Consider the following 25,354-nt stretch of genomic DNA (forward strand, 5'->3'; position numbering starts at 1 on the left):
CCTTCACTGCAGTCAGATAGATTGCTTTTCTGTTTCCCAAATAAACCATTCTTAGTCCTACTTTCCTGACTTTACTCATCCTGTTTCCCCCACAAGGAATGTCTTTTTTTCTTCTCTTCGAATCCAAATCTTCCTTGCTCAGTGCCAGTTAGGAAACTATTTATTTCAATAGTACACATACAAGGTAACTAAGGTCTTGTCAACAGATATGACAGTAGGAGGGTCTAATCTAAGAGATGTTGAGGAAGGGGTCACAAGATGTGGTAAACGTAAGGAAAGGAAATGGTGAAAAATAAAAGCCACAGTGACAAAACAAAATATTGACCCAGAAACATTTGTAAGGCTATCAGTGATATATATAGATACTAGAAAAGCTTTTTCTTTGGGTTATAAGCATTCAGGGAACAACAGATATAAGATGATGGTGAATATGGTCTCTCAAAGGTCGTTGTGAAGGCAATTCCAACATGGAGATATGGTGTTTAGAAGGGGTATAATTCTGTACTTTAAGAGTGAAAAGACGGAAAAAAGAAAGGTGGCCAAAGAGTTGGGAAAAGTAAAACGGTACAGACAGAGAGCCAAGAGAGGTGTTCATATTAAAGAGATAGAGATGGTTCACAACAATAAAAGAAACTAAGATAGGAAGACAAATGGGGACAGGGCCAGAACAGGTTCAACAAATGAGAACTATGAGAAGTTAGGGTTTATTTAACTAGGAGATCATCAGTGAATTAAGAGCAAACAGACTCAGTGGATTAGTCCGGATAGAGAACAGATGATAAAACTTTTTTAAAAAGCAAGAGGTAAGAAATTCAAAGCTTTAGGAATGAACCATCTCAATTATGCCTTACACCTTTTAAAACAATTACACCGAGGCTTGGTTGCATACACAGACTTCTTTTATTTTTTTAGCCGCACCCCGTGGCATGTGGGATCTTAGTTCCCCAACTAGGGATCGAACCCTCACCCCTTGCATTGGAAGGTGGAGTCTTAACCACTGGACCACAGGGGAAATCCCTACACAGACTTTTTTAAACCATTTACAGGAATACTGATAAAGACAACATGCTCACCTCATGGTGTATTCGCTGATAAACTTTTTGTTCATTGTCTAATACTACAAAAGATTCAGAGGGTGCCGCATCCCCATTGAAAATGAAGCTTAAATCCCCTCGTTGGCACTTCATGTCAGTAAAGTCTATGAGAGTAGTGTCAAGCCTGTGAAAGATGGATAGATGAGAAATTCTGACAAATAAAATTTCAATAAAACTTCTTATTAATTAAACAAGTTTTGCTCCCTCTAAACTCAAACCAAGATGCTAATACCTATTTCAAAATCAAATTTATAGATAAAAACTAAATTTAAAATATCTCATTAAAAATACCAAAAGAATATTTAAATATATATTCAATTTTATCTATATTTCATTTTTCTGAATATATACTTCATTAATCCAGCAAGAAAAAGGTTGTTTCCCCATTGTTGATGCATTTCTCTAACTGTACCCTTATTCTCTACCATTTCCTATACTGTAGCTACTCCATAAAAGTTACTTCAAGGGGGAAGGGCAGAAAAGGAAAGCAGACCTGTCTAACATTCTCTGATACTTTCAAGACCAAGTTGCTAGCTCGGCAGAGTACAGCTGACCCTTGAACACCAGGGTTTGGGGCGCTGACCCACATCCCCTCCACATGTAACTTTACAGTCGGCCCTCCATATGCACATTTCCACATCCTCAGATTCAACCAACCTTGGATCATGTAGTACTGTAGTACGTATTTCTTGAAAAAGATCTACGTATAAGTGGGCCCAAGTAGTTCAAAACGGTATTGTTCAAAGGTCAACTGTATATAAGAGAGGTATAGCCATGGACGGACCACATTCTTAGACTAAGGACTGTGTGTCCACAGTCTTGTCCTTATGATCTGCATCTATGCTTATGCTTGGTACCAAACCTTGCTTCATCCTTCAACTCGATAAACCATTTAACTTACTCTAAATTCTTGGCCTTTCTGCTTGACTTCCCAGATTCAGATTAGCATTCTTTTTCCCAGCATTTTCTTTTCCAACATCTCTACAGCCTGAAAACATTATGGATCGTTCCTATGGCAAATATTCATGGACTCACACACTTGTATGTTTGTTGTGCTCATTATAACCAAGACCTGGCATGGTCGACCCAGTGGGTTGGTCTCAAATAAAATCTACAAATCACTACTTGCTGAAATTTGGGAGAATAATGGAATGGAAAAGTTCACAAGTACCCTGAAGTGCTTCAATCTTGCACAAGGCTTTGTAGGAGAAGCTTAAAAATGGAGCATATTTCACATGCAAAAGAATAACTAGGGTTACATATAATTTATCACCAAAACTAGTAGTTTTTAAAGGTGAAGGTGATACTGTTAATAATTTTACCAGGACAACAGAGGTGAACAGGGAAATATGGTTATCCTATGTATAAGAGGCTCTTTTCTGAGCCATATAAAATATACACACCCCTCAGAACCGAATAAGAAGTCCTAAAAAGAAAACCAAGTCACCAACTCCTATATGAGTGAACACTACCTGCTGCTTTACAGTTGAATTCTAGCCCCTGGTCCACTTCCAGTAGCCTGCTACTGTACTACTGGTGCCTGTACTACTAAACATATCCTGTTATTGCTTGTACATGTGGCGTAAGAGAAAATAATGCCAGTAAAAGGGGCTTATCCCCTACCTCTATAAGATGCGGGCTACTGAAGTCTCAAAAAAGGAACAGATCATTTTACATGCATGGCCTATTTGGACTCCAAGCTTCAGCTACCAAGGAACTCTATACCCCACAAAAAAAGAAGAAAAGGGCCAGAACAGTCTTTTGCCTCCATTCCCTTCTTGCCCATCCTGGGTGAGAGTAGTAGTGGGTTGCAAGGGGTGGGGATAGGAAATGTGAGAGAAGAGATGTACAGAGAGACAAAGACAGACTGACACTGGCAACATTTGAGCCCTTAAATCTAATTTATCATAATGATATAATTTATAATATAATTTTTTATATAATTTATCACAATGATATTTTAATGTATTAACTAGTCCTTGGCTTTCAGCTTATAAGCCTAAATACTTTTAATTTTGCCATGTAATTCACCATGAAGAACAAAAAATTCTTTATACAAATGCAAAGATTTGAGTAGAACATGTTCTGTTTCAGATAAAAACTTGAAAAATGCCCAAGTAACAGTGAAAAGGAAATAGGGCCTACTCGAAATAGGAAGAGCCTGACTGAGAAAGTTTGCAATGATTATTTTAGTCAGTGGTTATATGTAACCTCAAAATTATTAACAGTGAAAATATTTGTTAGTATTCTCAACAATGAAGTTGCCCACACTTTCCTATTTCTACTAAAGTATTAATTTCTCTTTGACAACAAAGAAGATACTTTTTTTTTTTTTTTTGGCCACACGGCCTGCAGAATCTTAGTTTCCCGACCAGGGATGGAACCCACGCCCTTGGCAGTGAATGCGTGGAGTCCTAACCACTGGAACACCAAGGAATTCCCAAAGAAGATACTTTAAATTATCACATACCTGTCATGAGATACAAGTAAAATTCATTTGAAGTGATGTTTAAAAGAACTAATCATCTCCTGATGTTTAAATTTGAAAGTTTTTATTTAATGTTAACAAACTTCTTTTTCTTTAAAATAATTCTTCATCTATGCAAAAACCTTTGGCATACATCCTAAAATGTAGCTTCTCCATTAATCTAGTAAACTTTGTTTGATAACTAGCACTTTGAACCTGTCACATTTCTCCCTCAACCTCGGCTGCTAGTAAGTCCCAGGTTTCAGAGTCTTGCTAAACGGCAGTAGCTTCCCTTAAACTACATTCTTTGACACAATTATTCCCTCTCAGCCTCTTATTCTCATGTCTCTATCTTAACCATTTTGTGGTTTTTTTATCATCTATATTTATTAGGTAATATGCATCATGTCATTTAGTTTTAAAAGTCATATATAAATGTGAAACAATTTTTTAAAAGAAAGAAGCTCCTTTTCTCCTAAATTTAAGAATCAAACAGAACTAAAACTACACTTTAGTTAAAGTAGCACATGGAAGGTAATACTATTCTCCCAAGTTATCTACTAACTTTGGCAAGCACCTATATTAAGCATTTTTAAACTGATAATTTTTTAATAACCATAATATATTGCTAACAATAGGCTACTGAATTAAATCTACATCATTATCAAATCCTTTCCTAGTTTTCTAACCTATACTTTTCTGTATTTTCCAAGGTTTCTATAATGACCATGAATTTAATGTGCATGAACACTTTTATCATCAGAAACATCTGAGGAGGTTATTTCTAAAAACAAAATCACAGAAACTTCTACCTTAATAGAATTTTGCTGGAGAATAATGACCCTAGAACTTACTTCCATCTAAAGGTTATCTCTTCATTATAATTCAACATATTGAATAATAAATCTCATAAAGAGTTGATTTTTTATAATTTCTGCCTTGTAACATGATAAGATCTGACAGGAAGTCAGAGAGGTCCTGGCTCAGTGATTAATTTGCAATATGCTCATAAAAATCACTTCACTTGTCAGAACGTTCTAATCTATAAAATGAAGAGTTTATATGAGATAACCTTTTAAGACATCTCTAGTTCTAGACTCTTACATATTCAAATTAATATTCTGGATTTTTATAAGATACAGACATGTAAATTTTTATGTATATATAAATATACTAATAGATATGAATATACTAAAAAGTTGGCATATTCACCAGCATTATATATAGCTTAGATATATATAACTTGTAAATATACCTATATTAACAGAAAGCTAAAGAGATAATGATAAAATCCTGAAATAAATAAAATAAATAGATTCCCTGTGAGATCCAAACATCAATCTTAGTTTTAAAAGGAAACAGAAGAAAATTAAAATTAGCCTTAAAGTGTTCACTAGAATGGATAGATGACTGAACAGATGAATGGCTAGAAGCATGGATGGGTAGACAGGGGAGGGAAGGGCTGCAGAGGGATGGAGGAAAAACAGGACAATAGTTATGTCCTCCTTATGTGTCCCTTATTCCCTACAAAGCTAGGAAGAGGGAGATGACCATCTTAAATCTTCTTAGTGTTATATCATGATCTTCACTCTACTTGCCTTCCAGATAGTCTGTAGTTAAATAATAATACCTTTGTTTTAGTCAAGATTTTATGCCTTTGGTTCCTTATCTGTAGTATCTCAAAGGAGATAAAATATTGTGAATATATTACAACATGTTATAAAATACTACATCCAAGTATAAGCTATTACTACAAAAAGAAAAGCTATCTCTAAATCTCAATTATCTGTTACTCAGAAAAAAATCAAATCACCTTACCTGATATTGATACCTTGTTTGTATATTTTACATGCATCAGAAGGCAGAATTCGGGAAAGTAAAGGCACTGTATTTGTAAAAAGAAAAGGCAAAAAATAACCACCTAAAGTTCAGAGAGATTACAAATTTTTTTAATTAGAAGAAGAGTAATGTAAACATTTTACTATTTCACCAAAATTGTAATAATTTCCTTTAAAATAGTATTTTCCACTTAAAAATAATATACAAAGCCATTTTGAGCAACTTCAAATACCTACTATTTAATTGTAATTGCTGTATAGTTCACCACCACCACCCACCAAACACATGTAAGAGTAGCAGAGTTGATATAATGCCACTCTTGGGTATATATTGTAGGATATTACTGTAAGTTAGAAAACGATGCCCTGTGGTAACTAAACCCTCCTGAATGGGTAACCAGATAAGCCTGGATTCCATCTGATCCTCTAAATATAATTGGATTAAATACCAGAAAAGTAATATGTGTAATAGAAAAAGACACTTTTAGAGCTAGATAGTTGAATTTGAGTCTGAATCCCAAATATGTTGGTTACTTAAGCTCACTGTAGCTCAGTTTCAAAATCCATAAAATGCAATCATACTATTGACTTATAGATTTCTACATTCCAGTGTTGCTTACATTCATATCACAAGCTATATTCTCATAGTTTTTTTATTATTTATTATCTGCTATATTTTGAGGAAATATGAGTTATTCTATGGATAAATAAATCTACATAACAGGCTATATAATTAAACTACCACATACCAAAAAAAGAAAAAATGTGAAACTCAAAATTCTTGAAATTAAAGATTACATCACATGTACATGTGTATGTAAGTGGGTGTGTGTATCTGTGTAAGATATATTACATGTATATTTTACAAAACTCTGTGTTTTAAAAATGGGTGATAAATCAACCTGGGTTAGAAAGAAACAAAGACTTTGGAGAAAATTAAGGGCTAGTTTTTTAGTTAACTTTTTCAAAAGCATCAATATTTGCTCACTAACATTAAAGGTATACCAAATATAAAAATGTCTTTTTTAAATCCTTAGAGGTCATTTAATCCAAAATGATTTCCAGCATTGAAGACAGTTTTCTAGACTTCTTATTTTATAAAAGCAAGAAAATTTTACTGCCCAGAGGGAATATCAACTAAGAGTTATCCTGGTCAAAGAACATAAGAAATCATTTTCCAATAAAATTTTTCCTTCTATGAAACAACAGAAGTTAAGAAGATTAATAATGGCATAAATCTACGTAAATGATCAAAGCTCCTCTTCCATGCTTATTGAGATCCAGTTTTTCTGTCCTTAAATATTTGGTGTAGCATGAAAAAGATGATTACAAGAAGACAGCATCCTAACAATTTAAATTTAACTTATTACATCTTCTGAAGTAGTATGGTAACCTATAAAAACAAAACTTAGAATCACATACCAATACCCATTTATCAAAAATCAGAAAAGGAGGAAGAGGGGAATGTAGAAAAAAAATAAGAAGCTTAGGGTTTGAAAAGCAAAAGTTAAAAAAAAAAGATATCATTGAGAAAAAAAGATTTTAATGCATTCCAAAAATAAAGCAATTTTCATTTTCCCAATTCTGTGATGACTTTTTCTTCCCCAATGTAAACTGAACAATTAGGCTGTCTGTATCTTAAGTTACCTCAGCATAATCTGAGAGTCTAACACAGCGGCATAATCCTCTGAACTGAAAAATGGAAAAGTCTCAAAATTTTAATTTTGGTTTTGCTATCACTTACTCCCTGATTTTAAGAAGAGTTTCTAGGTCGAATGTTTTCCATCTATAATATGCAAAAAACAGTCCCAAATACAGGATGGATATTCTGTAGATTATGAGATAAAGAATGTTTCTGTTGAAACATGCTATATACACATAAGGTTAAATTTGTAGTGATTATAAAATTATTTAACACTTTACAGTATCTGAAGGGCTTTCTTCAAAAACATGATTTCATTTCATCTACACCAAAGGCTTGAAACAGGTGGGGCAGTTATTATTATCCCCATTTTTAAAATGAAGAAACTGAAGCTCAGGAAAGTTATGTGATTTGCCATGTCAAACAGTTAGGAGCCAGTACTTCTGATTCCAATTTAAAGCTTTTCCATACCTAAAACCTCAAGCTGGAATAATTTAGTCACCTCCAGACTTGCTATTAACCAAGTCTGAGGCTATTTTCAGCTAAATACTGAAGGAGAAAGAGTAGAGTTTGTGGGCTCCACAACCTCTAAATTAAACTTAACGCTGGACCTCAATATTTCTTAACTTCCTCTTATTTCTGGGTTGCCTTTTTTTTTTTAAATATTAGGGGCTTTAACAAGGGGTGGAACCATGCCTAAACTCTGGAAAAAAGCTTGATAATCAAATCTAATAATAGAGATTATCCAATTTTTTTTAATCCAAAGTGTCTAAGCTAAATCTAGCCAATGAGTTTAGTTTTTAAAATTATAGATGATATCTAACCATCAGGTGATAATAATTTGACATGAAATCAGTAAAAACCTTTATCAACAATGAAGCAGATGGGTTGACTTTTTTGCATCAAAGTTCTCAAAGAAGCAATACTTTAAACAAGTACCTCAGTGGTTGCATAATGAACTTGATTATGCAACATTTATAATGTGTTTATAACTATAGATCATATGCATAATTTCTGGAGTAATTACATCCATTTCTATTTCTTCATGTAACTGAAATGTCACTTTTAAAATATTTTAGAACATTTTGCTCAGCAACATAAAGTGACTATCTTAGAATTCAAACCACTAACAACTACTAAGACAATCAATTAAAGAGCCAGTACACTCAAGGGACAACCTCAGTTTAGGATCGCCAAGAATGACTGGGGTCTTTACAGATAGAAAAAAAACGGGTGAAAAAACAGTACTCAGGCTTTAGACCAATCTAACTTAGACCTCTTTTATTATACAGAGCTATTACAAACCTTTTTTTCTCTCAGTATTCTAGAACACTGGGACTTCTGAATAATTTATAGAGCATAAAGGACTATGAGAGTTAACAAAACAAAATCATGTGTGATCTTTTTTTTTTGGCTGTGACATGAGGCTTGTAGGATCTCAGTTCCCCAGTCAGGGGAACCTGGGACACAGCAGTGAAAGTCCGGAGTCCTAACCACTAGGCAACCAGGGAACTCCCTCATGTGTGATTTTGATGGAGCCAAAACTAGCCTGGTGAACTACAGTTGTTAACAATGTTAGAAAAAACTGATTATATTTAGGGATTAAAATTTTACATTTAGAGATTAAACACTAGAAAAACCTTAATCACCCATGCTGTACAATATTATGCAGCTGTTAAAAAAAAAAAATGAAGGACTTCCTCATGAACTAAAATGAGATACCTATGATATATTAAGTAAACGTGACAAAGTGCATAACGATATAATAGTATGATCCCATTAAAAAAAAAACTAATGCTGAGGATATATATATACATATATATTTATATTTATACATATGTACATACACACACGTTTGTAAGCATTGAAAAGAGTTTGAAATATTCATATGAAACATTAACAGTGGTTTCTAGAGTTATCAATATCTGATTTATTTTTATGATTATGATCTATTTTTATGATTATTTTGGTGATAATAAGCATTCAAATATCTTTAATATCATAAAGATTAATTCAGATGCTTTAAAAAACACACATAAGCATACTATATTCAAACCTATATATAGATTACATTAAAAAAATATTTAACCCAAAAGTTAGTGGTTTGGATAGTTGTTTACTTAGTAAAGTAAAGGTCACTAGGATCAAACTTCCTATTTGGACACCAAAGTTTTCTCCCTAAGTAGCCTCATGTTTAAAATGGGGAGGAGAGAAAACTTACCTTGCCAAGGTAAATCAATAAATGACTGTAAAATATCTAGGAATTAACGTCTTTCATAAACAAGTGCAAGAGTATGCAACCAAATAGTATGTTAAAACAGTGGCTATAAAGTATGCAATAAAAGCAGCAAATGTGATTGAAAGATGACAAAACATACAAAATCAATTAATGTTAACCAAATTCTTCACATTCAGGGATCTAAATACTATATGTCAAACTTCCCTAAATTCAGTAATCTAATAATCCCATAATTATTCTTCTCTTCCCTCTGAAAATTCCTTATATTAAATTATTATAATATTTGAACCGGCATTTTATTTAAAAAAAAGAGAATTTTTAATCTTAAAAATAATAATTATGAAAGTTACTAATCAGGTTAGGATAATTAAGTATTACTATAGGGCTTTATAACCATTACATTCAACATGATGAAAAATATTTTAATTTCCTTAGGGCAATATTTGTTATGTTAACATTTCTATATAATAGTTATTTTTGCACTTGCATTTCTGCATACGTACATATTTTATAGTAAAATATAGCACACTCTTACCCCAGCTTTGAAAATCCCAGTGAAGTTCTAGATAAAAGTCACCTAGCTGAGAAATGAAGTATGAATAATTATTGAATGCACACCTTCGTTAACAGCTCTTATACCTACTTAATATTTTGCTTAAAAAAATCTGTTATCATTAAAGGTCTATAGACAGGAATAGGAAATAATTTCAATGTATGGAGTTGGAGAAAGAACCAAAAAATATATATGGTTATTACTTAAAATTACATTACAACAGCAGACATTACTACACATATCTACAAAGGAAAACTCACACCACTCTAAATTTTACAAGAACGTTTTAATCACATAAGAACATATCTGAAACTGACAGGCATTTAAATTTGCATCAATAAATATTCCATTTCGCATAACAATAAGTAGTATTGTAAAAATACTTAATAACTTTAGAAGTGTTATAAAAAAAAAACAGTAACTTCCAAAATGATTATTGTGTAGGCTCATAATGGTCTAATAAAATCACCCACTGCAATACAAACTTCTTTTCTATAAAGTTATAACATAGGTTTACTAAACCTGAAATAATATGTCATCATATGAGATCTATAGAGAACGTTTTTATTTCACAAATTAGAAGCTAAACATCAAAGACTATAACTGTTCAAGGAACTATTAATCAAATATTGTCAAAAAAATTTATCCCTTGAGATTTCAAAAACAAAGCATACCTAAAAGAAGACATAGTCATGATGATATATCTTTCTCCCACAGTTCTTTCACGCATCCAAAATACAGAGGAAAAAACAACAGAAAACAAACCTCTCTCCCTTTCTGTGCCAGCACACCCAGCTCTTACCATCATGAAGTAGGACAGACAAAAAGAGTTTTGTTACATAAAGAAAATGCAAACTGCTCCTAAGGCAGTAGCACTTCAGCTCATAGAAAATCTTTCAATCCAAAGGACAAAGGAAAACTACTGCCATTAATTATGACTTACCTCCATTTTTCTTAGAGCTCTTACCTAATTTACTGAAAGCAATAATTCTTTATCTGCCTTCTAAGATCAAAGCAAATAATGCTTCCCATAAGATTACACATCATAATCAGAGTATTTTGTAATGTCATTACTGCTTAATTGAAGCAGGATTTTTACCATTTCTTGACCCTTAATAATTAGTGAGAAATTAAACTGTATTTTTAAAATGCTTAAAAGTACACTTGCAATTACCCTTTAGGGAAAAATCAGCAAAGAAATTTAGCCTACCTCTTTCAGGGCTTTTAATAATCGAGGTCGTTTTTCTTCAACACTTTCCCTGGATTGCTGCTTAAGCTTCCTTAAAAGAGCTGTAACTAAAATTTAAATTAAAAAAAATTTTTTAATTTAAAATAAATTTCACCATGCTAGTTTGCCAATTACACCTCAATAAAAAATTTATGAAAAACAATTTCACCATGCTAGGAAACACCACTGGCTTATTACACAGAGATATAATATAGATATTGTGAATAAGTTAGAAAATATCTTTAGCAAAACTGTTAAGATCCTCAAGGAAAATTGAAAACAGATACCTCGACATCAACTTATTCATACTAGTTTTGCTAGTTTTTAATCATCAGTAGGCTTTATCTGACTGAGTCAAGATTACCAGTCTCAGTCAGATGATGCAGTGTCCTGTTGTCAACACTGATCTAAAAGATGATCTCAAAGATAGATCTCAAAAATCCCACTGGACATTATTTTTCTAAAAATGTAATTATCTGCAATTGTTACCAGTTGCATCTGTTCTTCTTTCACTTGAGGCTGTACTCTCACATACCACCAACATAGCATAAAAAATACTAAAATGAATCCTACTCTATCTGTGAAAAGAACTTTTGACTCTAATAAAACCTGAAACCCCCCAGAGCGTCTTCTCAACAGTTAAGAGATGGAGATTTAGACAAATTGCCTAAGCGCAAACCACAGCATTACTACTTATTAGCTGTATAAACATGGAACACTTACTTAATTTCCCTAAACTTCAGTTTCTTTTTTTCATATGTCAATTAAGAATAAAGTGAAATCTGCTACATGGAGTTACTATAGAGGCTCTATATAAATTGCTTACTACTGTGCCTGCAAGTAGGTAAGTATAAGTTTTGTTTATTAGAATAAAGGTCTAAAATTAACTAGCAAAATCAATCCCTAACATTTATTGAAATAAGGGAAAATATTAGCCTTGAATGAAATAAGATGAAAAAATGTACAGAGGGGGGTAAAATGTATACATCAATACATGCTGATTTCCTCCTGGTCCTGTTTTTATATACATATGTATACATACAAACAAATAAAAATACTATTATTTTTACTATTTTACAGTATGCACTCTTATAAACTACTTAATGTCTTATATGGAATACAGAAGTATAAGGGAAGTATAAGGTTGAGGGGAAAATAATGTGGAAAGAAGACAGTAATAAAATTAAATCAGATTTGTTTTGTCCACAAAGGCCAAATTAGGAAAAGCTCAGGGAGAATATGAGAAATAGTAGAATCTACACTTATTTTTAACCACAGGTCTAACTTTAATCCCAATGTATTTTTAAAAGCCAAAAATCAAAGAGCAATGTTTAAATTACTAAAGGTCTTTTGGGACAGAAGAGGATGAGACCTAAAAGTCAGGGAACACGGGACCTAGTTTCAGTTACACACTACCTGTGATCTCGGTCAGCAGTTCCCAAACACAAGTCTACATTTCAGTGGCCAACTGTTCAAGTTTCCAGTGATATGCAGCCAAATGAAAAAACTGGGTACCAGGGTGGATTTCTTTTTCTTTATACATTATATACTTTTTTTAAATTTAAGGACTATTCTTTCATTTTTGGTTTCAAAGTGTCTTTTTTTTTTTTTAATGAAATTGTGATTGCAGAAGAAAGTACTTTTAAAGTTCTTATATGCTAAAGTGAAAAAGTCAGCTACTCTACAACAATCCTTTAATAAAATTCTTTTCTGGTCTATAAAATCCAAATAGTGTGAGAACCAATGACCTATATAAACATTAGGGCTCTTTACAGATTCAAATTTATATGAATCTGGTTAACCTTCATGTTCATTATAATTTAACTTTAATATCAAAGCGATATTACCTAAATGTAGTAGAATTCTTTTTATAATTCTTCTCCACTATAAAGGCAAATACTTTAATAAATGTTTATTCAATCTACCTTGCCTTCAAATTCAAACAGACCCCTGTTGACATAAAGAACAAAAAGAATTAATTTCCTAAATAGAAAAGATATCAATGAAAAGCAGAAGTCATATCGTTTCCATTAACTAAATATACTGTAATTGACTGAAGACATTTAGTAAATAGAAAATTATGTTAAAATGACCAAACATTATTAAAAACGTAGTGACAACAACTGTATATAGCATAGTAATGTATGCAAAGAAATTCCTGTTCTATGAGACTTCACATTAAAAATAACGTCACTTGTGGAAGCAGAAATGAACACTCAGAACACAATTAGACAGGGACTTCCCTGGTAGTGCAGTGGTTAAGAATCCCCCTGCCGGGCTTGCCTGGTGGCACAGTGGTTGAGAGTCCACCTGCCAATGCAGGGGACACGGGTTCGTGCCCCGGTCCAGGAAGATCCCACATGCCGCGGAGTGGCTAGGCCCATGAGCCATGGCCGCTGAGCCTGCGCAATCAGAGCCTGTGCTCCGCAACGGGAGAGGCCACAACAGTGAGAGGCCCGCGTACCGCAAAAAAAAAAAAAGAATCCACCTGCCAATGCAGGGGACATGGGTTCGATCCCTGGTCCGGGAAGATCCCATGTGCCGCAGAGCAACTAAGCCCATGTGCCACAACTACTGAGCCTGCACTCTAGAGTCCGCGAGCCACAACTACTGAGCCTGTGTGCCACAACTACTGAACCCATGCGCCTCGAGCCTGTGCTCCGCAACAAGAGAAGCCACCGCAATAATGAGCCCGTGCACCACAACGAAGAGTCGCCCCTGGTAACCACGACTAGAAAAAGCCTGCCCGCAGCAACTAAGACCCAAAGCAGGCAAAAATAAATAAAATAAAATAAATAAATTTATATAAAAAAACACAATTAGACAAAATTACCATCATATTTGGGGGGAGGGTCAATATTTGTACTCCCATACTGTAAGGATCTTATTAACAGTGATTGATAATGAAAATAAAATCAGCTTTAGAGGATTTGGATGATATTAGGCAGAATTCATACAAAGACTCAAATGAAGAGCTCCAAAAAAACACAACTTAACTTTCTCTTTCCTTCTTCTCCCATATAGAGTACTTGTAAAGTTTTCAGTTTTTTGTGTCTAAAGTTTTTGGAGCTATGCCCTACTGCTCCAAGTATTACTTAAATGTGTATCTTCTGCCTTCCACTTCCTTCTGTGCTCCAGTCTAATTATCTCCTACTTCTTACTTATACAGTTCCACCTGCATATACTACAGAAAACTCAAACTCAACAAACCTAACACCAAATCAATTAAAATCCATACTGTTCTTTTTCCTATTTTCTGTATATCAATTAATTAATGAGATAGCCATTAATCCATGATAAAGGCTTTGGAATTACTCTGAATCCTTCCATTACTACCAGTATCCAAGAGATAATCAACCACTGTAGATTCCTTCATTTATCCTTCTAATCTATCCCTTACTTTTCTAAACACACCGTCTCTTCTTTAAGTCAAGTTTACCATATTTGTTCTAAAGATTATTTTTCTAAAAATCTCTTGCCTCCCTACTCAATTAAACAGTTTTCAGGCTTATATAATAATGTCAATTCCTGCTTTAAAGTCTTCTGAGGTTTTACAGTGACTGGAGGTTGAGATTAAAACCTTGAAAAGCACATCTCAGTCAGTGTGGCTCCTTTACCATCAAACTTCATCTCTCAAAACTACACTTCACCCCTTCACCCATGGTTGCCATGTAGCCTCATTTAGGGAGCCACACTGAAATATACATTGTTCCCTAAAACGTGCCTTGTTCTTTACATTTCCATGCTTTATATATATTCTGCTGTCATAGGCTAGAATGTCCTTCCCCACCTAATTATTAACTCCTAAAATCCTTTGAGACTCAGCTTAAATAAACCAAACACCTTGCCAAAACTGAAATTACTTTCTCCCTCATCTTTTTTCCTCTAGTACTTTGTGAATACTTCAGAATACTGCAGAACATTCATTGGTTTCTCTCCCCTAACTAAGATGAGTTCCTCAATGTCAAAGCTAATTGCACATTCCTACTACGTTTCCAATGCACCTGATAAGTACTTAAGAGACAAACAGACAATCCCTACTCTAAATGAAGCTTACTGCCTAATGAAAGTGACAGGTAGAATTCTGGCATAGTATACGGGCAGAGAAAGCTTCCTTGTACTTGAACTGAGATCTGAAGAATTATAAGGAGCTGGGGCAGAAGGGGAAGGAAGTGTGAATATAAGAAACTGAAAAGCCAGCAGAGCTGACATACAGAAACCATGTGGAAAGAACAAGATAAGGATGGAGATTAAAAACTGACATTATCATACTAGATCTTATAAACCAAGCTAGAGATTTCTGTCTTCATCTTAAGAATAAGAATTTTTAAAGGGTTTTAAATAGGAAAGTAACATGACTAGAAAAAGAAACTAGAAGAAAATATAATAACTCTCTGGGTGAAATTATTTCCTTTTGTTCTTCAATAATTTCCTAATTTTCTACAACAAATGTTATTACTTTCTTAAAAGAAAAAATATTTTAAAGTTTTGAACATCTCAGGAGAGTTATAGTAAATAAAAATCTTAATATAATACTTTTCAGAAAAATGTTAATTCTCAATTAATCTCAAATTTTCTTTGCAGTTTTAATTTTCTTTGTTCTAGGAGCCAGAAATGAAAGGATGAATGAGAAAATATACTCATGACTTGAGTCCTCACAAAGATTATACCATCAGGATACAGTGTAGGGAAAAGACATTGAACAGTTATTTAGAAGTGTGCTGAGTGCTGCAAAGGAAAATAATGGACCACTTTGAAAACATATAAGAGAAGGTAATCTACTTAACGAGTTGGGAAAAGAAATATAAAGTTGAGACCCAAATGAAGAAGACTGCCAGTTCCTGGTAAGACTGCAAACCAACAAAGACTGCTGTCTCTTTCCCTCCAAACTAACTTTTGATGTGCTACAAAAATAAGACCGAGTCTGACAGAATTCCTAAAACTACCCTAACATAAATATACCACAGTGAAAATCTGTATAAACTATGAGTAAGTCCTGGAGAGACAAAAGACAGCTAGGTCTCAGTATAGATAAGAACTGGAGCCACCAACGGTCAGGGATGGGATGCAGGGAACAGACAGATAAAGGGAGTCAAAAGGTACCAACTTCTAGTTATGAAAGAAATAAGTCATGCGGATGCAACGTACAGCATGTTGACTATAGTTAACAACACTGTACTGCATATATGAAAGTTGTAAAAGAGTATATCTTAAAAGTTCTCATCACAAGAAAAATAGAAGTACTGTAACTATGTATGGTGATAGATGTTAACTAGATTTATTGTGGTGATCATTTCACAATACATACAAATAATATGTTGTACTACTGAAACGAATATAATGTTGTATGTCTATATATATTTTTACTTAGGTACATTTATATATAATATATATGGTAATTATATATATATAAAGTCATGAATAATTCATATGTAAGTTTGTAAGTAACTGCAAACTTCTTATAGTATGGAAAGTTAGGCTGAATGACAAATATCTCAAATGCATCACTTCATAGTTTTAGAATACATATCAACAATAGTAATTTATATTGCTTACTCATCTGTCTATCTCCATAACTGATGGCTTCCGCCAGCGGGCTCCATCCCTGAGCATTTTTCACCTTTACTGGAGCATTGTGAGCCAAAAGTAAATGGGCACATTCTGAAACATAAAATGGTGATAACGTCAAACATCATGCAAATTTCAGAATCTCTAAATTAGAAACTCATGTAAAAATTCAAGAAATCAAGTTAATATAATAGATCTATGATATAAGTACTATACTATAGAGAATTAAATAATTTTTAAAATTCCTCTGTATCTAAACCAGGTTATTTCAGATCCTTAGATTCAAGAAGTATCTATTCTATTACCTAAAAATAAATTGGATCTCTCTGCAAAGAAACTATTATATTCTCTAATAATTGTTCCCAAGGGTATTTTGAGAATGTTTCCATACCATAAAAGACAGCCCAAGAATCTCAAGAGTAATTTACCTAAAAATTTCTACTATCTAATAAGACCCAAAAGAGGATCTGTACATCTGCAAGGTCAAATGGAAAGCTCATTATTTATTTCAGGGGAATAAAAAGTATTTTCAAAAAGAATCACTAACATTTCCACAAATCCTTATTTTTCAAATTTTACAATTCGTTTATTTCAGAAAAACACCCAAAAGGGACAAAAACTTGTTTATGACTACAAGGACAAATCCAGACAGTCCTTCTAGTAATCAAACAAAGTCTAAGGTATACTAAGCTCACCATCCAGCCCAGGCACAGTCACCCACTGAAACTTAAGGGGAACACTGAAGACTGTGCCACAAGTGACAGAATAATTACATATAAGAAAAATCTATGCTCAGGACACAGTTCCCAAACCACTGGATTTTTCTTTTATCTCTTCCTTTTTTTGGGGGGTGGGGGGCCGTGTCCTGAGGCATGCAGGATATTAGTTCCCGGACCAGGGATCAGGGATCGAACCCACGCCCCCTGCAGTGGAAGCATGGAGTCCTAACCACTGGACTGCCAGGGAATTCCCAATACTGGATATTTTAGGAAGCACAGAGGGATCTCTGGCCTCTTGGATCTTGGCTGATAAGTTCAGGGGTGGTGGGTATAAATCATTGCTCTCAACGTTTCCAGTTATTCATGGGAAAATTAATGTACATAGTACTTCATCAATGGATTGTGTGGTTTCAATTGTTTTGTTTATATAGTATTTACTGTTCCCAACTCCAGTGGCTGGGGCATATCCAACATTTAACACAGGATACTTGGTAATCTGAACCGAGTCTTAAAATAAGAACATAATATATGACAACATGAATAAAAGTTTCCTACAAAAGAAAAAAAAAAGTCTAAGGTATAGACACTTGTATACATTGAGGAAATTTGTTTTTAATTCAAAATAAAAAGCATATTAACAGGCAGAAAAACATTTGAAACCAAGGTTCATGGGAAATTTAGGATGGCTATCCAACCTAAATTCCCTAAATGAATGATTCATTCATTCAATCAGTCTTTTAGCAAATATCTACCAAGTGCCTATTATATGCCAATTCTAAGTACTAGGTCCTGGATATAAGTAGTGAGAAGAAAGATAAGATCTTGCTATCAGAGAGCTCCAATATTAAAATATAATTAAGTAAACTAATAAATAAAAAAAGATAATGATAAGTGCTCTGAAGGAAATAAAGGTGTTATGACAGTTGTAATGTAATACAAGTGGGCTGAGGTGGAGGAAGAATGGCACTGTTTTAACACTATTCCTAGTAATAGAAGGAATATCTACATTAGCAGGAAATTATATCAGAATAAAGTAAAATAAATACAGAAATTTCACAAAGGTGTTTAAGAAAGTCTGCTAGTAATATATAAGAATATATGTACATGAATGTTTATTTTAGGATTATTTATAATGCAAATATGAATATCCATCATGGGAGAATGACTGACTAAAGTATGATGCTTCTATACCCCTGAACTAATAACATGCAGGCATTTTTAAAGAATAGAGTCAAAAGGACAAAGGAGCCACCTGAATGGTCAGCCACTGGCCAAATTTGAGAAACTGAGCATCAAGAAGAATAATGACTAGTTACAACACATTAAACAAAAAAAAATTGATAGGCCCATAATGACATCAAAAAATGAGAGGACAATGAGCTCTCCTTTATAGAAGAATGACTGCTAATAAATGTAGAAGAAATAATAAAACTAGAAAATCAGCAATAATGACAATGTAATAACTGATATAGGCAAAGGACCTCAATGAATGCTAAAGTCACTAGGCAAAAGGCTATGTGTTGGGAAATAGGATATTTACTTAAAGTATCATCCCAAGATTACTTAATAAAATGAAAAGTGTTCCTTTACAGTAGAGATAGCTGAAGATCATCATCTCAAACAAGTGATCCAAACTTAGTGGCAGGGCTTCCCTGGTGGCACAGTGGTTGAGAGTCCGCCTGCCAATGCAGGGGACACGGGTTCGTGTCCCGGTCCGGGAGGATCCCACATGCCATGGAGCGGCTGGGCCCGTGAGCCATGGCCGCTGAGCCTGCGCTCTGCAACGGGAGAGGCCACAACAGTGAGAGGCCCGCATACCGCAAAAAAAACCCAAAAAACTTAGTGGCAGTAATAGTGGGATAACTTAAAATTATGTTTCCTAATGTGATACAATATAAAGTTCATATGCCTCTGCAGTATTCTTTCCAGAAATGTTTAACCTGAATCTAATAAAGCATCGATACTTAATTTTTGATTCAAAGAAAAAACAGAGTATAAGGAACAAGTTAAATAACATTATGAGAAAATAATCAGGCAAAACTGAGATGGGAGACATTCTACAAATTAACTGGGGAAGACACTTCAAAAAGTCAGGTACAAAGGAAGGGGGAAAAAAGGTGGGCAAACTTTTCTAGATTATCTGAAACAAACAACCAAATGTAATGAGTGAATCCCAATCAGATCTTGATTCAATATAAAACACCTATAAAAGACATTTTTCGAACAACTGGAGAAATTTAAATATGGATTGGATATCAGATATTATAACAATATTATCTTTCTTAGGTGTGATAATGATATTGTGGTCATGATAGACAATGTCCTTATTCTTACAGATGCATGCTGAAGTATTTGGTGGTAAAATGTCATGATGCTTACATCTAGTTTTCAAATGTTACAGCAAAAATAGTAATATATATATATATATAAAACACTAAGATAAAGAGAAAAATACAGCAAATGATAAAATGTGAACAATTATTGAAGCTAGGTAGAGAGTATTTGAATGCTTATAGTGATAATCCTTCAGTTTCTCTGTATATCTGAAATTATTCATAATAAAGCATTGAAAGAAAAAAATGAATAAAAAAGACAAATATTAAAAACAAGAATGAATTTAAGTCATCCCAATAGACTGAAAGAAATGTCTACATTGCACTGCTAAATAATATATCTGCTCAATGGAGAAGTATATTATGATCACATGTTTTTATAAAGGAATAAATAAAAACTACACATATGAATGTATGTTTAGATACATACACACATATTTGTATATAATAATAAGCATGGAGAACAGTACGGAAGAATACCTAGCAGGCTGTTAACATGGATTACCATGTTTAATGGGAGAAGGGGCTTAATAAGGAGAGAAGATGATAGAGAGACCAGCTAAAAAGAATTTCTTTTTAATATATAAATAAAACGGACCCTCTAGAAGACCTAAATAGACATTTCTCCAAAGAAGACATACAGATGGCCAACAAACACATGAAAAAATTAACATCAGTAATTATTAGAGAAATGCAAAAAAAACCACAATGAGGTATCACCTCACACCGGTCAGAATGGTCATCATCAAAAAATCTACAAACCATAAATGCTGGAGAGGGTGTGGAGAAAAGTGAACCCTTTTGCACTGTTGGTGGGAATGTAAATTGATACAGCCACTACGGAGAACTGTATGGAGGTTCCTTAAAAAACTAAAAATAGAACTACCATATGACCCAGCAAACCCACTACTGGGCATATACCCTGAGAAAACCATAATTCAAAAAGACACATGCACCCCAATGTTCACTGCAGCACTATCTACAATAGCCAGGACATGGCAGCAACCTAAATGTCCATCGACAGATGAATGGATAAAGATGATGTGGCACATATATACAATGGAATATTACTCAGCCATAAAAAGGAATGGAACTGGGTCATATGTAGTGATGTGGATAAACCTAGAGTCTGTCATACAGAGTGAAGTAAGTCAGAAAGAGAAAAACAAATATCGTATATTAGCGCATATATAGGGAATCTAGAAAAATGGTACTGATGAACCTATCTGCAGAACAGGAAAAGAGGTACAGAAGTAGAGAACAGACTTGTGGACACACAGAGGGAGAAAGGGAGGGTGGAACGAATTGAGAGAGTAGCATTGGCATATATACACTACCATGTGTAAAACAGATAGCTAGTAGGAAGCTGCTGTACAGCACAGGGAGCTCAGCTCAGTGCTCTGTGATGACCTAGAGGGGTGGGGCGGTGGGGGTTGGGGGGGTGCGGGGTGGGAGGGAGGCTCAAGAGGGAGGAGATTTGCGGATATATGTATACGTATAGCTGATTCACTTTGTTGTACAGCAGAAACTAACACAACACTGTAAGGCAATTATATTCCCCCCCAAAGAAAAGAATCAAAAATAAATAAATACATAAATAAATAAAATGGACACTCTCCTAAAGAAACCTACCAGGGGGTTTTATGTAAATATGTGTTTGTGTGCATAAATAAAGAAGTTGGGGAACGTGAACATGGATAGATATCTACAGACTTTGTATTTCATGATAAACTTTTGAGTGAAAGGAAAAACATGGCAAAGTACTAGATGCAGTGATTCAACTTCAGTAAAAACAAACTAAGCCCCTGTATTACAAGGAGGAAGGTGTGCAAGGATGCCCACTAGGCTATTAATGTTAATTACATCAGAAAAAATGTAGGAGAGATGATGCTTTTTATATACATCTTTATACTGTATTATTTCAATTGTTTCATCAAGCATGTATTAATAACCTAAAAATCATTAAAGAAAAAATATTAGTTTAAAAATATTAAAAAGGAAGATGCACAACAGTATCTAAAGCAATATACCAATTGCATAAACTAAGGTATAGAACTGGTATGATTTATATATACGTTAAAGATGTCAACTGTTTTCTCATACGCCACAGACCCTGCCACAGGCCTTTCGCTTACATTGCAACTCAACTGATGTAGAAATGAGCAACTAATGAAAAGCCAGAAAATCATAGATATGCCATGATCTCTGACCTAGTCTCATACATTAAAAAAAAAAAACCAAGAAAACTGGAACAATCAAATGCCTTCTCTCAGCAACTGTAACAATGAATAATAAGAAAAAAAGGTAGTTAACAACCAGGTAGTAAGGCTTAAAAATGCACAAATGTGCCATAAAGAAGTTATGACTTGAGGAGTCTAAACAAAATGCAATTATGATAAACAGAAATCACATATAAATATACCAGAGCTATACAGGTGACAAAATATAAAGAGAGTGAATGGGATAAATAGGACAACTGGGAACAAAACAGAATATTCAGAGAGACCCTTATGAAAGTGAAAAATCATACTAATTCTAGACTTATTTCAGAAAAAAAAAATGGAAAACTGCAGCTCCAAAAAAAACTGAGAATAAATTAAAAGTTGCAGCAACTGGTTTGAAGAATTTTTTCTGATGTCTAACCAAAAGAGTAAGAATTAAAGGTTAGTTTTCTAGTTCACCTCAAGATTCCTGAAATCTTTTAAGTATGTTTTTCTCCATTTCAATTCAAATCCATAGTTGCAAAACTTGCCAGCCAACATGGTAAACATGGTCAATAGACTCAGAAATTCAGAAAAAATCAGACATCAATGGTGAAAAATAAGGTTATTCAGTAGGTTAAGATGAGTGAGAGAAGTAAATAAAGGTGTATAAGTCATAGGGTATCTCTCTTTAATTCAGTCAACAAATATTTGAATACCTTGGGAATTTTTACTGTGTTTACAAACAAGTATACAAACAGAAAGTGCCCTTCAACAGTGAAGTCACTAAAGGCATAGTATATCTCTAAAGGAGAAGATAAAAGTGGCACAGACTGAACAATGGTATAATGTAAAATTGCTTTACAGAATTAAGTATAAGGTAGATGTTTTATCTTCCACTACATATTTCAATCTCACTCCTATGCAATCAAATATCAAAAATATTAAAAGGTCAAAAAGAAAAAAGCAGAAAAGAGTATTCAACTGGAAAAATGTAAATGGAAAATTATAAATTGATCAGTATATTAATCGCTGCACCTACTCTACATGAAAAAGACTCAGGAAGAGCAAATACTGACATTATTTGCAGATCCTGAATCATCTAACCAAGTGTTTCCCAAAATATGTTCCACAGAACTTTAGTTTCTCAAGATACTTGTGAAAAAGAGAAAATACCAAATAACTATGGGAACAATGACTCTATATCCAACAGAAGGCTCCAATTCAGAAGGTCACAATGAATATTAGCATATCAAAAGTTCTAAGAAGGTCCACAATAAACAAAACTGCTTAAAACTTATTAACTCACTATTTTCAGAATCAATTTGACCTGGAAACACTATTTTCCTCTAAAAACTTATCAATATCCAATGAAACTAATTCTGTGAAACACATTTTGGATAGGCTGATACAATCCTATGATGAAACCTAACAATACCGCTACTGAAAATCAGAACACTTAGACCTAGGATGGTAGATATGTTTAATTTCATATTTGAATCCTGGCAAATCCATATTTACTACTAAAGTGCTAAATTTAGAATAGCAATCAGACTTGGCATCAAATTATCTATATTTTCCACGAAAACAGGAGGGAAGCACGATGCATGTTAGCTAACTTTGATTTAGACCTTTTCCTTTTTGAATGGTTCACAGTGAAAAGAGAGAAAGGCAATTCACCATAATAATCAGGAATCCAGGCTCTGGAACAAGATACTCCAAGTTCAAGTCAAAACTCTGCTACTTTACCCTGGGAAAGTTGCTTAACTTCTCAGAGCTAACTTTTTCATCTGTAAAATAGGGATAATAATAGTATCTTCCTCACATGGTTGTTGTCTTAAATGAGTAAACATACATAAAGCACTAAAAAAAGCATCTAGCATATTGTAAATGAATACATTCCAGTTATTTTCTAAAGTTCTGATCGAATGTTCTTTGAAAGAAAGCATAAGTTTTAACTGCTCAAATTTAGCTAACTATATCTGATATCTTTTCACCGAGGTAGCTATACTAAAGATGACTATCATTGTCTGCCCTGCCAATATTCCTGATAAACATTCTTCCTCTGTATTCCTGATTTCCTCTTCTACTCCCAACTCTCACCCAAAGCCAGCCAAGCTAAAGCTAACTTCACAGGAGTAAATATATATCCCAAAGTCAATTCATGAGATTGCCAGTCACTCATCACTGTGACTTGGCTCGACATGAACTAGACCAATCAAACTTTTTGTTCAGAAATTCAGGAACCTAAGAAACTGAACTACTTGGTGGAGAACACTGAAATCAGAAAGCCTTGAAAGTTTAGGAACCTAGAACAGTTATTTTGGGTCATGGTCAATTTCACTAAACAGAAAAGTCAATCAAGAAAAGGGAGAATATTAAGAAGAAAAGGGAGAATATAAAGAAAGAACAGCAGATGCACCATAAGAGACAGACAGATGATAGATGATTGATAGTTGGACAGACAAATAGATGGATATACAAATCCGAAGGGAAGGAATGGAGGAAGGTTGCAGGGGTGGGGGTGGGGGCGGGGGGGGGGGAGGGAAGGAGGGAGAGAGAGAGGAAGGAAGGGAGGAAGGACAGGGGGAGGAGGAAGGGAGAAAGGATGGCTGATCTCCCAGACTGTCTTGGTTACTAGTCTTCCTGAGACATAGCTAGTCCCCATAGCTTGAATTTCTATAATATGTAGCACCTTAATGAATCTCTCTTTACTTAAAAGTTACTTGACTGGGCTTCCCTGGTGGCGCAGTGGTTGGGAGTCTGCTTGCCGCAGCAGGGGGCGCGGGTTTGTGCCCCCGGTCCGGGGCGGGGTGGGGGTGGGGGTGGGGTGGGGGTGGTTCCCCGTGCCGAGGAGCGGCTGGGCCCGTGAGCCGTGGCCGCTGGGCCTGCGTGTCCGGAGCCTGTGCTCCGCAGGGGGAGAGGCCGCCAGCGGTGAGAGGCCCGCGTACCGCAAAAAAAAAAAAAAGGTTACTTGACTGAGTCTCTTCCTTGTAAGAAGGAGAAAAAAATAACATAACTAAATAAAGAAATAAAGATTTGAGCCCCCAATTTATGTAGTATTAAATTTCCTACAAATCATATGCTTCACCTAAGCACAAGAACTTAAAACCAAACCAACAAAAGAATTTTTTTTCAACAAAGCAAGTTCTAGTAACATCCTTCAGATCATCATACATTCAGATCAAATGTTTACAGCAACAGCCACATTACACTACATAACAATAATAGATGTTCATAATGATACAGCTAGATCATCAGAAAAGTGTTAACAAAAATTAATTAGCCTGTTTAAAAATTCAAGAGTATATGTTTTCCAAAGATTTTTATCAAACACATCCAAAATTTAAAAATCTAGCACTCAAAAGGTTGCCAATCAGCTATCTGGAATCCTCACTTTCCAGGGTTACTGGGAATCCAGATAACTAAGACTTATTGCATCTAGGAATAGCCTTAAAAAGTAGATCTTTTA

General features: G+C 34.3%; 1 protein-coding gene across 1 annotated transcript in view; it reads right to left on the reverse strand.

Moving 5' to 3' along the window:
* ANKRD13C (ankyrin repeat domain 13C) overlaps nt 1-25,354 on the reverse strand; it is a 79,965-nt gene that overhangs the window by 29,577 nt on the left and 25,034 nt on the right. The window contains exons 3-7 of the mRNA XM_065888907.1: nt 16,618-16,722; nt 11,044-11,129; nt 9,816-9,861; nt 5,380-5,446; nt 1,074-1,218 (exon numbers count right to left, since the gene is read on the reverse strand). Of these exons, the coding sequence (XP_065744979.1) occupies nt 1,074-1,218; nt 5,380-5,446; nt 9,816-9,861; nt 11,044-11,129; nt 16,618-16,722 (449 nt within the window). The remainder of the gene's footprint in view (nt 1-1,073; nt 1,219-5,379; nt 5,447-9,815; nt 9,862-11,043; nt 11,130-16,617; nt 16,723-25,354) is intronic.

The sequence above is a fragment of the Phocoena phocoena genome, chromosome 1 (assembly GCF_963924675.1).
Source record: "Phocoena phocoena chromosome 1, mPhoPho1.1, whole genome shotgun sequence".
In the NCBI taxonomy this organism is placed as follows: Eukaryota; Metazoa; Chordata; class Mammalia; order Artiodactyla; family Phocoenidae; genus Phocoena; species Phocoena phocoena.